General features: G+C 45.8%; 3 protein-coding genes across 3 annotated transcripts in view; 2 read left to right on the top strand and 1 right to left on the bottom strand.

Annotated features, from left to right (window-relative positions):
- Positions 1-29: 29 nt before the first annotated feature.
- Positions 30-3,541, bottom strand: LOC131291112 (protein FAN-like). The gene is made up of 7 exons (XM_058320303.1): positions 3,528-3,541; positions 3,029-3,467; positions 2,762-2,947; positions 1,372-2,699; positions 1,154-1,282; positions 607-1,073; positions 30-300 (listed from the first exon to the last, which is right to left on the bottom strand). The coding sequence occupies exons 1-7, from the start codon at positions 3,539-3,541 to the stop codon at positions 203-205; spliced, it is 2,661 nt and encodes an 886-aa protein (XP_058176286.1). The 3' UTR covers positions 30-202.
- A 676-nt stretch (positions 3,542-4,217) lies between these two features.
- Positions 4,218-5,073, top strand: LOC131290919 (uncharacterized). Its single transcript, XM_058320107.1, has 2 exons — positions 4,218-4,689; positions 4,769-5,073. Exons 1-2 carry the CDS (start codon positions 4,270-4,272, stop codon positions 5,009-5,011), a joined length of 663 nt encoding a protein of 220 aa, XP_058176090.1. The 5' UTR covers positions 4,218-4,269; the 3' UTR covers positions 5,012-5,073.
- A 954-nt stretch (positions 5,074-6,027) lies between these two features.
- Positions 6,028-16,178, top strand: part of LOC131291111 (telomerase-binding protein EST1A) — a 51,014-nt gene continuing 40,863 nt past the window's right edge. Inside the window, exons 1-6 of the mRNA XM_058320302.1 lie at positions 6,028-7,105; positions 7,175-7,329; positions 8,656-9,976; positions 10,046-10,156; positions 11,301-11,575; positions 11,645-11,790. Of these exons, the coding sequence (XP_058176285.1) occupies positions 6,080-7,105; positions 7,175-7,329; positions 8,656-9,976; positions 10,046-10,156; positions 11,301-11,575; positions 11,645-11,790 (3,034 nt within the window). The 5' untranslated portion in view covers positions 6,028-6,079. The remainder of the gene's footprint in view (positions 7,106-7,174; positions 7,330-8,655; positions 9,977-10,045; positions 10,157-11,300; positions 11,576-11,644; positions 11,791-16,178) is intronic.

Genomic DNA, 16,178 nt, shown 5'->3' with positions numbered 1-16,178 from the left:
TGAAAACACAACTAATTAAACGCAACGGTTTCCCATTCATTTCCTGCTTGCAGAGGTCTAGAGCCAAGAACACTTTTTATTTCGTATGCATACATCAGCTGCGTTACTTATAGTTAAAAAATATCAGTTTTTTTTAAAGGATTTCTCCAACAGAAGATTAGGGTTTGAAATGAAACAATTTAATTACTACACATCGTTACGGTTATGCGATTTCCCACAGCTTTATGCAATAGTTATTGCCATCCTTGCCGCAGCTCACTATCTGATTATTGTCCAAACTACCGAGGCAGTACACGCTCTCTGAAAACGAGCAAAACGAGGTATGAGAAATCGTTCGGTCAACTATTTTACTCCTAAATGTAACGTTAAAGGCAACTAAAACAACTGATTGCAACAGTACTTTTTAAAAACAATTAATTTCCAATGGATCAGAGTGTTAAATAGCTGTGTTGTGTTAAAATTACATTGTGGGGGATAGTGATTGAAGCATGAAACGCAAGGTTGCATAAAAGCAATTGATGATTGAGTGTTAAATAGGTATGTTGTATTAAAATAACATCGTGCAGTTTAGTGGAACAAGGATGAAAAGAAAGGTTTGCTACTCACCACTATGAATGCTCATCTCGCACTCGATCATGCCTTGCAGCATGCTCCACACGTGCAGCTGGCCTCGCTGGTCTCCCATGAGCAGATATTTACAGTCTTTCGTCCAGCAAAGGCATCGCACCACGGTGTCCAGCGCCTTCCGGCAGATGGTCATACTGCTGTCCGCATCCGTCACGTACATGGTTCGATCTTCGCCGCAGGACGCAATAAGCGTTCCCTTCGCGTTAAACTTCACCTCACAGATACCGCCCCGGTGCGTCAGTAGATTCTTATGGTTGTCCTTCGTGTAGGTGGACGTTGCGTTTATTTTGCGGGCATCAAACTCGAACAGCAACAGCTCTCCGCTTTGCAGCCCGACTGCCACGCGAATGCTGCGCTCACCAGCACACGCACTGTCGATCGAAACAATCTTTTCCTCCAGCGTGATGTACCCGACCACGGCATCGTTGTGGTAGTTGTTCCAAATTCTGCAGAAAAGCAACACAAAAATGGCTCAGTGTCCCTCGTAAAACTAATGTGTGAAGAAAAACAACGGGGACTGCCTTACTTCAAACTACCGTCCCAGCTTCCAGAGACGAGCAACCCATGCATCGGTACATACGACAGGCACGAAACGGCATCGTCGTGTGCCCGGATGGTGCTTGAAACCTTCCCAAAGTCGAAATTATAAATTAGGCTGAGTTGAAAGGAAAAAATAAAGTGCATCATAAATATAATGAAAACAAAACAAAGCTCGCCCAACTAAACAAGCTGTTCGATACCTACATGGTATTATCCCAGGCTCCAAGAACAACCGACTGGTCGGAGGGAAGCTGCACGGAACTGATCGGCAGGTCGCTAAGCTGCACGCTTCGAATTTTTCGTCTCTCCACCGGATTGTAGCAGGTCATGGTGCCGTCTTTGCTGGTGGTGAAAATATTACCCGTCGACCCATCGATCGCCAGCGCAGTTATGATATCCTTGTGTGAACAGTACTCCTGCGTTTTCTTTATCACCATGCTTGACTGTGCCGGCACACCCTTCGGGATGGCCTGCATTTTCGATACGTGAGCAGTGCGGAATAGCTGCTTCGGGATTTGTCCAAACTCGGAAATCTGCACCTCCATTGCGTGCCGTGCCGCCATGTCGTTTATCTGTCCGAGGTCGACGGATCCTTCGTAGCAGAGATGGTAGAAAACGTTGTCCGCAGCAAGTGCTGCCTCTCCTTGCTGTTTGTAACCGAATATCAGATCGATCCAGTGGTTCAAATTGGCGGAAACATAGTCCGACTCCAGGGCCTCCCTTAGCAGATGCACGAAACGTTCCGGTGAGTTCTGTGCCCACGGTGGTAGAGCAACGTTGTTCACCGGTGCACCATCGAAGCGGCAACCGAAGTCTATTTTCATGCTATTCATCAAAAAATCACCCTTACGCCCGGTATCGTAGAACTCCGGTATAAGCTCTTTAAAGTCGGACATGTTGTGCATGCAATTATGAAACGCGTCCGCCACGCAGTTGAACATTCGATCCGGATGATCGAACTTGCCGTTCTGCAGGCAGAGCATTAGATCCGGATGCTTTCGCACGAGGTAGTACAGTACAAATCCCGGTGTGGAGTAATGCGACCCGTAGAGGAATTTTGGTTCACCCATCTCGTCGAACCTCATGCGTAGTCTTTCCAAACGTTCGTTGTTCAGCGCTCCGACCGGCTTCCTCAGGTCGCGATACACGACACTATCGTTGAGTTTCAGCTCGGCCGATGTGTAGTCTGTTATGATCCACGGAAACACCGGGTACTGGGTCAAATCTTGAAATGAACGGTCGGCTAATCCGTTTAGATACAGCAAATAATCATAATTCGATACGAGCCCGTTTTGCCACTTTAGTGTCATGCTTTCAGGGCTCTGGTCATGTACGGCGTAATCAGTCTGACCCGTTATGCTACGAAAGCAACTGTCTCGATCGGTTTCATTGCGGAACGCTAGATAAAGACATTGCTCTTCGACGTTCGATTCCTTTGTATCCCACTGGATTTTAAGCCCTATTTGCCGGAGAAGATAACGATGCTTGGAAAGACTGGTGACTGATTTAATGCTGATTTTAAGCACAGGATTCTGAAAAGCAATTATTAGTAGCTTAGTTCATTCCATTCGATTTGCTTTACACCTTCACCTACCGTGTGAATGTTGTTGTACGATTGCAAATAAATAAAGGAATTAGTCAAAAGCAGTCGCCCAGGATTAACGATGAGAGGATTGATTTCTTCTACGTGAAATTCGGCAACCGTTCGTTCGTATAAACTGTTTAACCAGAGTGGATTAAATTTTACTCGGCTATGCCTCGAGTAGACAATTGTAGCAATCTGTTTTCGAAAAGTAAAAAGAGGAAGAAAAATACATAAATGTTAAGACACTTTCGTTTACAAAAGATATCATTCATTTACCATACTGTTTTGTTCATATGAAGGCAGCGTTGAGGCACGGTTCAGTTGGCAAATTTGTTGGAGACATTCATCTAGCTTTGCGAAGTGGAAATTGAAAAGAAATCGACACTCTCGTTGTACGAAATGATATGGTTGAATGGTGTTCTCGCTCAACATTTCTATGTACTGTCGGCACCGAATCAACAGCTGCGAAATATCGGAATTGCCACTTTTGTTGTTCTCGTGCCGGCTTATGCTTATGCAGTCTTTGTACATGATTTTAACCAACGGCAGTAAGCCACTGTTTTTTGCCTCGAACACCAAAGACTTTGAGCACATTTTCAGCCGACCGCTCATGCGAATCTCTTCGTCCAGCTCCATGGCCTGCTCTTGTTTCACCATATCAACGGAAAAGTCTTCGAAGTAGATCTCTCCCGGCTCCAGCAGTAATAGTGAAAACCTGCAACCAACCACCATTAGGATGTATCTTTTTTCAAGTATTTATAATATTCGGCCATACCTTGCTGCTTCCATACTGAAATTACACGGCTATACACGAATTAGAAATATTGAAAATAACTACTCCGACCGGAATTGCAGCGAACACGACGAAAACAACGGTTTATGTCATCCGGCTGATGAGTAATGGACCATTTTGTTTACATCTTTTCTTTACGTTTATCATCAATTCGTTAGAAGATCCATAGCGACTAGGTTTAGTCATTTTATTTTCATAAAAGAATTAAGTGTAACAATCAACAATTCGCATAGATATTTTGGTACATTTTTAGTATTTTCAAAAGCCAAATAAAGAAAAATTTTAAGTTCAGGCAGCCCAACCTGCTACACGTATTTCTTGGCTCTGACGTTACTCAGTTGTAAAAATCGTCTACATCAGACGAAACCAAACAAAACTGGCCGAAACAATTGGTAGTATGTTCAACAGGTAATTTGGAAAAAATGAAAACAATAGTATCAACTGCTGAATTTAAACGCCTTGTGGATAATGCACTGAGCTTTTTATTTGAATCGTTATTTATAACTTACATTTTTATTTTACAAATTAGTCATCGTTTATAGCCTTGCACAAGGTCGAATAAAACAGGTCGGTGTCCGATGCGCATTTGACAGCTCATGCCAAGGTAGTTATAACAGGCATTAGAAAGTAAATAAACAAGCCAATTAAAGGGAATTCTCAAAAAAAAGTCAAAATACGAATCAAGTGCTTGCACGCACTTGCAGCTCCTAGTCCGGTAGCCGCAATGGCACTGTTACATAAAAAGGTATCGGAAATCCCTCAGGATGCGGTCCGGCTCAACGAGGACGAGGCGGTCAAATACTTTCTCAAGCTGGTGCAAAACTGGGAGAACAAGTCCGAAGTGTGGCCGATCGTGTACACACCCGGCGTTCTCGGTGCGACCACGGTGTTCTCCAGCTTTTACATCAACAACTACTTCAGGCGGGTCCTGAAGCTAGGGAAGTATGGGCGGTTATCGAGTTATTTACCGTCCGTTGCGCTGCCCGCTATTATGGCGACGATGTTCCACAGCACGTTTGTGCTTCCGGATGCAGTGTTGCACAAACAAGCATGCCCGGTGTGCCTACAGACGCGTGCGGCGGTATTTCAAAGTTGCTTCGCTGTCGGCTATCCCATGCTTCTGGTCCCATTGTCATCGTTTATGGTAGGTCCAGCAAACCCATTCGGGTGCTGAAATCGAGACATCGTTTGTTTCATCAACATCTGTTTTCCCTTCGTTTCAGTTCGCCACCCGACATTTCACTTACCGACTGCCATCCATCACGGAGAAACCGAAGGAAGTTTTGAAACTGTTCCGTAAACTTTCCGGTCCCATTACTCTACCACTTACCTTGATGTTAGCATTTAATTTGACGCTTTCCATATTCCTAACCGGTAAGGAATTCGAGGCTGTACACAAGGTTAACCTTCACCTACTCGCAGTAGAACGAAAGCTCGAAAGCGAAGGTTTATTGCCTACCGATTGATCCATTTGTAGATTGTTGTATAGAAATAAAACCCAAATAGTTGGGGTATAAGTTAGTCATAACGACGGTCGTTATTTGTCCTTTTGGACAACCATTTCTTCTCCTACTGTCGACTGTTTCATGGAAGAGCGGTGAATAGTACAATTTGTTGGCTATAAATGTGACTCGGATTTCGATGGATTGTTGCAAATGAAACATCTTCAAGGGATTGAAAAGCATATTTATTATCCCTGCATTCAGAGGGAAATGCATTTTCCATCTCTGGAGCCTGTGATAGCTGTCAAAATGGTGTTGATCACGGCTGTCAGATTCGGGAAACGCACAGAATGGCTGTCACAGTCATTTCCAATTTTATCCCTCCATTCAAGCGCACAAAGCGCTAAATTCAAGCTTCGAATCGTGCGAGCAGGTACCTAACTAATCCGTGTCGGCGATGTTTGCTTCGTTCGCTGTAGCAAGTGTCGGTGTGGTCAAACAGAACACGGTAGCCAGGTAATTACGGCTTTAACGCTGAAAGGATAGATGCACCGTTCTCAATGCGGCGATCGGATTTCACGTTCAATTGCAGCGTTGCGGAGCGATAATTTTAGTGCAATAGTGACAGAAGACAGATAAGCGGTAGAGAATAAGCGTAGTAGGCTGTAGCGAGTCAAACAAATTGAGTCAGCAAAGTTTCACATTGAGATTTGGTGTGCGCTGTGCGTTGGGAGTCTTTAGAGGAAACCCCGCTGCCTTGGTAGGCTTAAGATCTGATCCGTCGGTGCAGGTGGTAAGTGCGATTTACAGGTAACATGGAAAACACTTCCTGAACACCACAAAGGACTACGGCATTGCTGTGTGATGCGGTTTGCGCGGGCATATCATTGTTGCTTGTAGCATGCAAAACAATAACAAACCACAAATCGGTCAAAGTGCCAATGTTAGCTTAAGGGCACTTTGTTCTTGGTTTATGGGTGTTTTTTCGCTTATTGGCATGTGAATTGAGGTTTATCTTCATCTTCATTTTTAAGGAAACACAATAAAACGACTCATTTGGTTGCTGAATGGTAAACAACCACCCTCAGCACGATGTCCCGTTCCGCTCGAGTAGAGATGCGAAGTGCCAGCGCCAAACGAGAACAGCAGCTCTACAGCCCTGGCAGTGGACCACTGCGTAAAACGCAGCGAACGGACAGCAACCGCTCGTTGAACGCCAACCCGCATTCGGATCCGTCACCTCCGCCGGTTAATAGACTGATTCAACGAGGCTCAGCCGGTGGTCGCAACTCCAACCGGCGACGCTCACCGTCCACCGAATCTTACCACGGTCAAGAATACGGTTTCCGGGAGGCACGTGGGCCGCCCGAAGGTGGAAGCATCAATCGGCGATTAGAGGTCCATGCCTACCCCCCTGCGAGTGGCAACCACACAATTCGGCTAGAATCCGAACCACCGCCCAGCAGCATGTCGTCCAACGCTCAAACGGCCGGTGGCATGCGAAACGTTCGTTCGGATCAGATGAATCGCGATGCACGCGGTTCGAAAAAGAAACCACCGATTCCGTCGTTATCACACCTGGAAAATCTGCCACCTCGGTTGCAAAAGAAAACGCTCCAGGAGCATGGCCTTCCTCCGGATTACTTGGAAAAAATGCGCGCCGAGCAGCAGCGGGCGCAGACGCTTCCAATAAGAGGATCGAATCGACACTCTAGGGGCCGCATCCGTTACTCGGGCAGTGGCGGTGGAGGAGGAGGTGGACCAGGGCCGTATCCAAGCAATACTATGGGCAGCCGACCGATGGTGGAGGAATATCATTCGCATACGCGGAGTCGTTCTTCCGATGTCGGTTCGAATGAACGATATCCCCCATGGCCGAATGCCGGCGATCGCCCCCGCGAACATCAATCCGGTCGAGCGGACAGTAGAAATTCTAGCTGCGAGCGGAATGACCGTGACCGCACTTACAGCGGTGGCAGCAAATTCCGTCACTATTCGTCCGGGAGCTCTCGCGGACAGGAAAACTCGAACAATGATAATTACTCAGGATCATCTACTCAAGCATTTGATGACCGAAGGGAATCGATCAATGGTGGCTCTGCTTTTGGAGAAATATGTGTAAGTTTTCTTGTGCATTCGCTACAACTTGATACAATATATTTAATTCGATTATTTTCTAATATCCAGGACTGGGCCCAGGAAGAACCTATCCCGCATCAAATGCCTGTGATGTCTATAACGGGTAGACACGGCGGGGATGTTGATCTGCCACTTCCACCAAACGCTGGGAAGCAAACGACAAACTTCTCTGGTAGCAACCGAAATAGACATCGAAATCGAAGGTATACCGTTTTCCTATCGATAAATTTTAGGTGTACATATAAACTACCGCAAAAGAGTTAATTATATATTATTCACGAAATTTAATTGTACATTAAAAGTGAAAACAATCAAAATTTTGTTTGATACGTTTTTCAAACTCTAGATACATGCTTGAAAGTGTAAAAGAAGTACAAAAAAGTGCGTTGCCACAGTAAAAACAATCTGCAGTACTGATCAAACAAATGCCGTGGATTTTGATATATGTTGAAGATTTAAAAATACATTTGTTAAATTTATTGGGTGGTGGCTAGGATAGGAATTGGTGTTTTTTGTGCGATTTAAGTTAGCGCGTGTTTTTGTGACTATGTTGTATAAGTGTTTGGTCTGTTGGTATTTTGTTCCTTTTTAACATCCATCCTTGTGAAGAATTTATTTCGCGCGTTTTGCATTGTCGGAGAACGCACTGCAAAGAAATTTTATATTCTTTTTTCAAAGATTATTTTTCCGTGTTTTCATACCAAACTGAGATTTTCCATAGATTTTGCCGCATAACTTCAAACAAGCAGGGGAAAAGTTATCAAGCGAATAGCCTTTTTATAATAAAACTCACAAAAGAGTTATCGAAAAGTACGTAGTTCATCTTTTGCAGTTCTTTAACATCAACGCTAAATATCTAAAAAGACTACCCTCATGACGTCATAATCGTTGCAATCTTGAGAAAGATTTTGAATGTACTCTAGCTGCCTGCACTTGTACAAATCTTTGTATAATATGGAAAATCTGTTTTGAAAACATCGTCGTTATTTATGGTTTTCATCATATTTTCGGTAAAGAAATAAAATATACCTATTTGCGTTTCTCTTATGTTTTGCTTGTACCTTAACTGTACTTTGTTTAAAAAGTTTCGTAACTAAATCACTTGTTTTGAGGTTAGTCATCGTTTTTGTGGTGCAAAAGCGTGTATGATATAGAATTGTATTGCATATTACTAAAAAATTTGGAGGTAGTCTATATTGATCAAGAAGATATGCGCCATCGTTTTTATTTTTGTTGACTACCTTTTTTGTATCTGGACGGATATCGTCTATCCCTGATTATTGTTAACATTATCTCTGTTTTGCCTTCATTATCTTACCCATCGCATACGAAAGGAATACAAACAGGAAAAAATCGAAACGAAATTCGTAAGTGTGTTTTCGTGGTACTTAGCATTTATATTGTAGGTTTTTTTAAATGTTAATATTCCGTTTTCTGTTGTTGCTTTTGAATAGTTATTTAAAAAAATCTTTTTATCCATTACCGTATCAAGTTAATTCAGTTGCTAATTGTTTCCTCATTTATTGCAGCAATTCGGGGTCCAGAAACGATTACTACGACGAGTTCAAGATGCCGTACCATCCACATCGGGGATCGAATCGTAGCCGATGCAACTCGCAGTCTTCCAATGCAAGTCGGGAAAATAGTGCCGATCGCATCTATTCTCGCCCTGGCAGGGACCAAGGACACCGCGATGCGAGCCGTGATAGATACTACGGAGGAGCCGGACGCTTCCGGCAACATTCACGCGATCGTTATATAAACCGTAGCCGGGAGGCTAGCATGGACCGTGGCAGGAATGCCGATCCCCTGCACGAAGGTGGAGGTAGTTGGCGTAGCATTGGAGAAATTCATCCACCGTTGCATCACGCAGCTGCGGATAAAACCGTCCACGCGATCGCTGAAATGACGAAACAGTTCGAAAACTCCGTCAGCATCCAAAGAACACCAGGTGTGTTGGTGCTTCCACCCAAGGCGTCCACTAGCGCACCGGACGCACCGTCTCGAGGCGTTGGGCAGAGGATCGGTGCGGGTGATGTTCCAAGCGAACCGAAGCTGCTGTTCGATCCGAAAAATCCGTCACGACCGATCGTCGTCGAACAGCCACTGCTACGGACAAATCTGAAAACACCGCGTATGAATGCGAGTAGAGAGGTGCCGGTGAGGCCTGGTGATGATACGACCCGTGCGCGACATCAAGCGGCGGAGGGTCCAGCGTGGTACGATCCCAATTCGCGCCAGGCGAAATTGTTGCGTCAACGCGACCTCGTCTATCAGGTGGCCGAGGCAGATGCGTGCCTTCAGGATTTGCTCAACGGTGGGCAACTGTTCGCCGACTGGCAGCGGTATCTTGAGCTGCGCCAGGAGCTACAGCGACTGCTGCAGACGTTTCTTCTACAAGAGATGCGCTTCGCCCAGGACGTCAACCTGGAGCATCACTTCTGGCGGTTGCTTTACTACAACGTCGTCGAGCAGCTGCGCAAACTGCTGAACGATGCCCCGAACGCGGAGGAGAAGGACTTCCTGCAGAAGAGCGCGCTTGAGGTGGTGGAAAACGGGGTCGCGTACTTCGAACAGCTGCTCGGTCTGCTCGAGCGCACGTACGGTTTCAACCTGGAGCAGTTCGTCGGTGTCAATGCGGCGTCAAATGTCAAAGGACTGAAGTATACGCTTGCCCTCGTATCAGCGCAGAAAATTTGCCTCTTCCTCGGCGACCTGGCGCGCTACCGGGAGCAGATCAGTGAGGGGAACAACTTCCGCAAATCGAAGCAGTGGTACGTGAAGGCCCAACAGATCCAGCCGAAGCACGGCCGCCCTTATAACCAGCTAGCGCTGCTCTCGGTGTACGCGGTAAGTGACTAAAAGGTTCTAGGAAAAGGCACAAAGATACTTATCATATTTTTTTCCGGGTGATTTTAGAAACGGAAGATCGATGCAGTTTACTTCTACATGCGGAGCCTGATGTCATCCAACCCTTTCGAATCTGCACGTGAAAGTTTGATGGATTTGTTCAACGAGACGAAGAAAAAGGTATTTCGATAACTTATCCAACGTACATTCAATGCCTATGCTAATACATTTTCGAAGCCAAAGCATTTGCGTAAAGAAGACAGAGAAGCGAAGCATAGAGAATATATAAATCTGTCATACACACGGTGTTCTATATATTCCCAAATTTCTACTATGTTCACACAACTAATTGAAAGTTTTGTTTGATTATTATAATTCAATCGTAGGAACCATGGAAAACATTAAAAAAAACACATAGAAAACAAGTTAAAGAAAGATGATAAAGTGTTTTAACATTGCAAATTAGATGGATAGCTGATAGCGGACAAATTTTACTTGCTTTTTAGTTAATAATCATTGGTATCCCAGTTCTCCCAATTCATTACAATGAATCAAGTTTGGCCATATATGCTATCAAATATAAATAAGTAAAATCTGTTCTCTTTCGTCCAGTTTAATGCTACAATTCTTCAAATTGGATAGAAAATGTCTACGGAAAGCGTAAACCGTATATGAAACGGTTTTCAAAAACGATTAAAACTGGAAAACAAATTTATGGCGACATAATCACAAAACATATGCTGTGATTGATCTATAAAGTTATTCTTTTCAACTGAAAAATATGCCATGAAAATTCGATTTAGTGCTATGAAAGGATTGATGTTCAAATTTATATGGGAATAAATTGGACACCGTATATATGAACTTGTTTCTTAGCACTAGCTTATTATGCTAGGTTTTCTTAAAAGGATCCGCTAAAAATAATATTGTGTAATTGTTCGCGTGGTGTTAAAGAACAAAAGTTATTTACAATTGATATGGAACCGGAATCAACTGTTTCATCGACTGGTAGAGGTTAAGGTGTGCAGCTTCCTATAGATCCATTCATTTTTCTTACCATTATTTCTCTCTTCCGTCCGATCGATAATGCTAACCATGTCGTAACGAACACCTAAAAGTATAAGTTACTGGTGAGTGTGGATAATAGTTTGATGTTGTGCTCATTTGGGATGTTTGACCAATAGAAATTCCTATAGTATTTAGTTTTCCTTAGTTCACCATCAATTCATTATTCTGCCTAACATCAGCTACGTGTGTGTGAGTGTGTGTGTGTGTCTGTTTGAAATTCTATTTTATTCAATAACTCACCGTTATCGTTCCGCAGTACGAAAGCAATCAGCGAAAGCGTGAGGATAAGCTGCGGGCTCGGCTGAAGGAAAAAGAGCGCCGCTTCGATGGCAACCTGCGGCGTGAGACCTGGATCCATCCGGAGGGCGGCTCGCGGGTACATCGCACCGCCCCGCTCGATCCGCTCGTTGGTGGCCCAGCCGGAGACTCGAGCGACGCGGAGGAGCTGCGTGGCCTCTGCTCGATCGAGCTGAACAAACGCTTCATCATCAGCTTCCTGCACGTGCTGGGGAAACTGATCACCAAGACTGGGTAAGGCGACGAGGGAGTAATGCCTCGCATGCGACAGGAGAGTAATGCGTTGATTCGTATCTTTGGCAGCATGGAATCGTTCAGCCAGTGCGTGCTGCAGATGCTGCTCGAGTTCCGCGCCCTGATGCAGTACACGCCGATCGCCGTCACCAGCCACCGGTTGCTGCAGCTGATGTCACTCAACATGTTCGCCATCGAGATGATGAAGCATAAAGGTAGGAGATGCCCGCTAATGTGTGGCTTTACACGGCATCGGGAAAGCATGATTCAAACCGGGGGGGTTTATGCGTGTTTTTTTTGCGAACCGGGTGCGATGACTCATGGCTCATCGCTGGTCAGCCCCCCGCCGTGTGGAGTGGTTCGCTATTATTTGCCGTTTTCTTTATAGTGTGACACACGGGCCGACGCGTTAAAACAATTTTAAAGTGATCGCCAATTAGGCGAGTGGTTGCATCAAGGCAGGTTCTTGAACGTTAAGACGTGATTAATGAGATGGGGGACCCTTGAGAGAGTTTTATAATAGGACCCACCGGTGATGGGTTTCTCCCGCCGAAGAAGAATGATGAAGCCAATGATGACAGCCGTACGAACGAACCATCGATGCAGATGAGCGAAAAATTTCCTGCTCCCGGCTTTAAAGAAAAAATCGCTTCACGGCCATAAAACGAACTTACGATTACGAATCAGCTTCGTGGTTGTACATCGATGAAAACCCTACCTACATTGGCGATCAGAAGTTGTGTAAATGCTTCGCCTGGGCATGCCTCAATTCTCAAGACCCATCGCTCGAGACGCAATGCACTTCGAGGCTCTCGTAGCGTCTCGAAAGCGGTGGTTGGAGTGTAAGCGTAGCTTACTCGATCGTAGTTAGATAATCTAAGCGCTATCGTTCTATAAAGTGGGTCTATTTGCTTCATTCGCCTGCTCGACCTTCTTGTTTTGATATCCACTCAGCGCAGCTGTATGTATGGGTTTGCATTTTGGTTGCTGCGCGCCGTACTGTGTGTATAAAGTAGGTTTTTGGGTCAGTGTCGGAGAAAGTGTCGCGAAAGGTTTTGTTAGTTATCTTTTTGTCACTATCCGATCCGGTGTTATTTGTTGCCCGGTACCCTCCAGCAACACTTTTTTCCCCCGTTTGCAAGTGCTTTATCACCTCGATGTTGTTTGTTTCGATTTATTCCAATGTTTTCCCCCTAAGTCATTTCCATCGGACCACGCCTGAAACTTTTTTGACGTTCTTTTTCGATCCGCGAGGCCAAAGAACAACACGGGACAAGATATGAATCAATTGTGTCGGGTGAAAAACAAACTTAACAGACTGTTCAAGGGCTTCACCCAGCGGAGATGATGGTCGCTCCGAGCGCGATATTCCTCCAGAGACTCTTCCAGACGGACGGAACCCAAGCAGAGTAGCAGATAGTAACGGAAGCGTGTGAAAAATGGCCCTTCCCTGGCAAACGGCAAAACCGACGTTCGTTTCCGACGCGCTCCAGAGTAAAAAGGCCACTTTTGGCCATGATTCTCTTTCTTCTTTCATATTCCTTTCTCCCCGCGCGTGCGTTCATTAAAAACCGGCCAGAGGAAGAGATAATTCGATGGCGATAGTGAACAATCTGGAAAACTTTTGAAATGAATAGCATTAATTGTGGTGAGCTGACGAAATGCCTAGACGGCGACGGTTTTTGGGCCGGAGCGTTTAGGATGTCCACGACAGACAACATCTTTCCGGTGTGATTTTGTGCGATGGGTGGATTTCATTTTTGTTTTTTTTTTGCCAAAAATCCCTGTTCCGGTTGCGTGCTACCGTTTCTGCACGGTAGAGCTTCTACTCGGGACGTATTCGCAACGATTTGAAACGAAAATTAGTTAAGCGGCGTATATTTATCAACGCACTGTGATGGATCATACGTTCTTCGCTGGAGGAAACAAAACGAAAAAACAAAACGATTCCTACAGAACCGTTAACAACCAGAACAACCACCGTCGAGGTCAACCGCCGTCCTTGGTTAGTGGTTTTTAGGGTTCTTTGGGGGGAGTTTTTTTTTTAATGTTTAGCCCGCAAACATCTTCACGTTCGTCGGAGATGTATCCGCGCGCGCGCGCGCGAGAATGACAAGCAATAAGGTAACGGAAAAACAAACTGAATTATAAAAAGGAAAAGAGAACGAACGAAATCAACATATGAAGCCCGCGCCGTGCATTGCAACGGCCAGACAATTACACCAGGAACACCGGCAGATGATGGAATTGCTTTTTCAAAATATTTGCGCTCGCGCGCGCGCGTGTAACGAAACCGTACAAGACGAGAGGGGGGAGAAGGGGGGATAAAAAACGCTCGCAACAAACCACATTCCACTCAGCCTAATAACGAAGATAATCACGATTATTATTTTATTTTGTTTTAGCGCTTTGGAAGCAGACAAAACAAAAAAGAAGGTAGAACACTCAAACCGAACTTCCCAACAACACGAGCGTGTTCTACTAAGCGCTGTCGCTCGTCGGTTGCTTTTCCGGTTATTAGGAGATGATGTCGTCATGCGTCACCGTCGCCGTTCAGCCCGAACGGAGTGCGAGCCCAATTTTCGATTTAGGCGCCCCCCCCGAAAACACCCTCCGACATTGCGCCGAAGGTCGCCCTAAGAACGTTTGACGCACACGGCGAACGCTCACCACACCCGTTACTTTGGGCTGGCGGTGGCCCCAGTTCAGCACCCCCCATTTAACAACCAACCTCGCCGGGATGGGCTCACACCGAACCGAAGCCTGAGGCAGCACTCCTATCTGCAATTGGAGGAGTGCATTGCCGTTTTATCTCTCGCGAGGAATGCAAGCGACGAACCTCCTCCACCCTCCGTTCGAGGGTTGGAATTTAAAATTTACGAGCCTACCGAGGGAGCACTGGCGTCCACCGTCGAGTTCCGTATCCGGTGGCCTGGCGATCACTTGGCTCAGCCCGCACACGCACACGTTTTAGTGCCCCACGATAAGCACCAAGCGAAGGGAATATGCTGCGTGTAATAGTATTGTTTACGACTGCCGAGACCCAGGGGAAGGCTGTTGCACTCCGCTGCGTGCCGATCCGGCGATCGGTGTCGTATGTCGGTCCTGCTGGGGAATGTGCCCTTTCCCTCCCGGGTCTCTGGCCCCTCGAGACACTGTTTTTAATCGTTCAGCCTCTCTTTGTGCCGTCCGTTTTGGGTTTGCCCTTCTTCCAGCGTCCATTATAGCACCGCACTAAGTAGCTAGTAGTGTCATAATTGACTCGGGCGTTGCATTTCACTCGAATTAAGGTTGGATTCCTCGATCCGGACTAATAGACACAGTGGTATGAAACAGGATCTTTTCTTTAATAGCGCGCTGATGTTTTTTTTTATTTCTACCGTGTTGTGGGTAATTTGTTTTTAAAGCGCGTTTTATTTTTATCTGTCATTGATTTTGATTTCATTAAATCTTTTATCCTCATTTCTCGTTAATAGACATTTAAGGTGTGCAAGTTATGTTCATTTATATGTTGCAGTGTTATCGCATCTTGTATATCAACACTTTGTTATTATGTTTTTCCCCATTTTGGAGTGTATTTCACGAAGTTTCATTAATCCGTACCAAACATGTACTAGAAGTATGCTTGATCTGATGCCTCTTGTTTTGAACTTTCGTCCAGCCATCCTCCTGTTTCCTCTTTGTGTATCGTTTCCCCGCTGTATTATTACGCTCTTTCAATCGCTCTCTTGTTTACCCTTGTCCCAAGTGGTTTCCTTTTGCTACACACCTTTGAGCAAATCAGCCGAAATGATGGAAAAACACAAGGCACAAACAGTCATTTGAAGCTGGTAGCATCGGTCCAGTTGGCGTATCAACGCCGTATCTCACCATCGTTCAGGTAACCTGGCCCTCCCTTTAGCGTTCCCCTAGCGTTCCCCATGCCTCTCGCGCAGCTACCGGATGCAGGCGATGTGAAACGGAAACGGCGTAATAAGCGAACCCGTCGACCCGTCGTCGACTGCTGCAGGAGGAGAGCATGATCTTCGAAACCACACAATCTTATCCACACAATTTCTGCCCCGCGAGTCGCTCCCCCCCCCCCCCCCCCCCCTGCGTAGAACCCTTCGCAAAAAAAAAAGAAAAGAAAAACCGTCCGGAGTGCATGTCCGGCGTTGGCTCACCGGGGACCGTTTTCAACCGCGAGCCCGATCCCTGAGACACGACGACCTCTTTTAACCTCTCCCGTAGGGTTTTTCTCAGCCCGCCGTACCATTCGTTGTTTGCTTCATTCTGCCATCCCTCTTCCACCCGCTTTCAACTCCGGCTCCTTGGAGCTTGTCGGCTCGGCGCCATAAGAATATTTGCGAACCCGTTGCAAGTGCGTCGGGTGTGAGTGTTGGTTGTTGAAACGAAGAGGAGAAGAAAGGCGCCCTTCCACCCCTCCTCCTCCGTATCGTACTGGGTGATCCGGGCATGCACCTACCGAACCGGGGTGGACCGTTTTTGGGGGGTGTTTAGATGCTGAGGTTAATTTTTTGATTCGGTGTTGCCGAAATTTTTCCCCATCCGCAACCCTGTAATTGTGGTTGTTTTGCTTTTCAGTAAGTTTAACCTTTTTTTC

The sequence above is a fragment of the Anopheles ziemanni genome, chromosome X, assembly GCF_943734765.1.
Source record: "Anopheles ziemanni chromosome X, idAnoZiCoDA_A2_x.2, whole genome shotgun sequence".
NCBI lineage: Eukaryota > Metazoa > Arthropoda > Insecta > Diptera > Culicidae > Anopheles > Anopheles ziemanni.
This window is presented reverse-complemented; position numbering and strand designations above follow the sequence as displayed.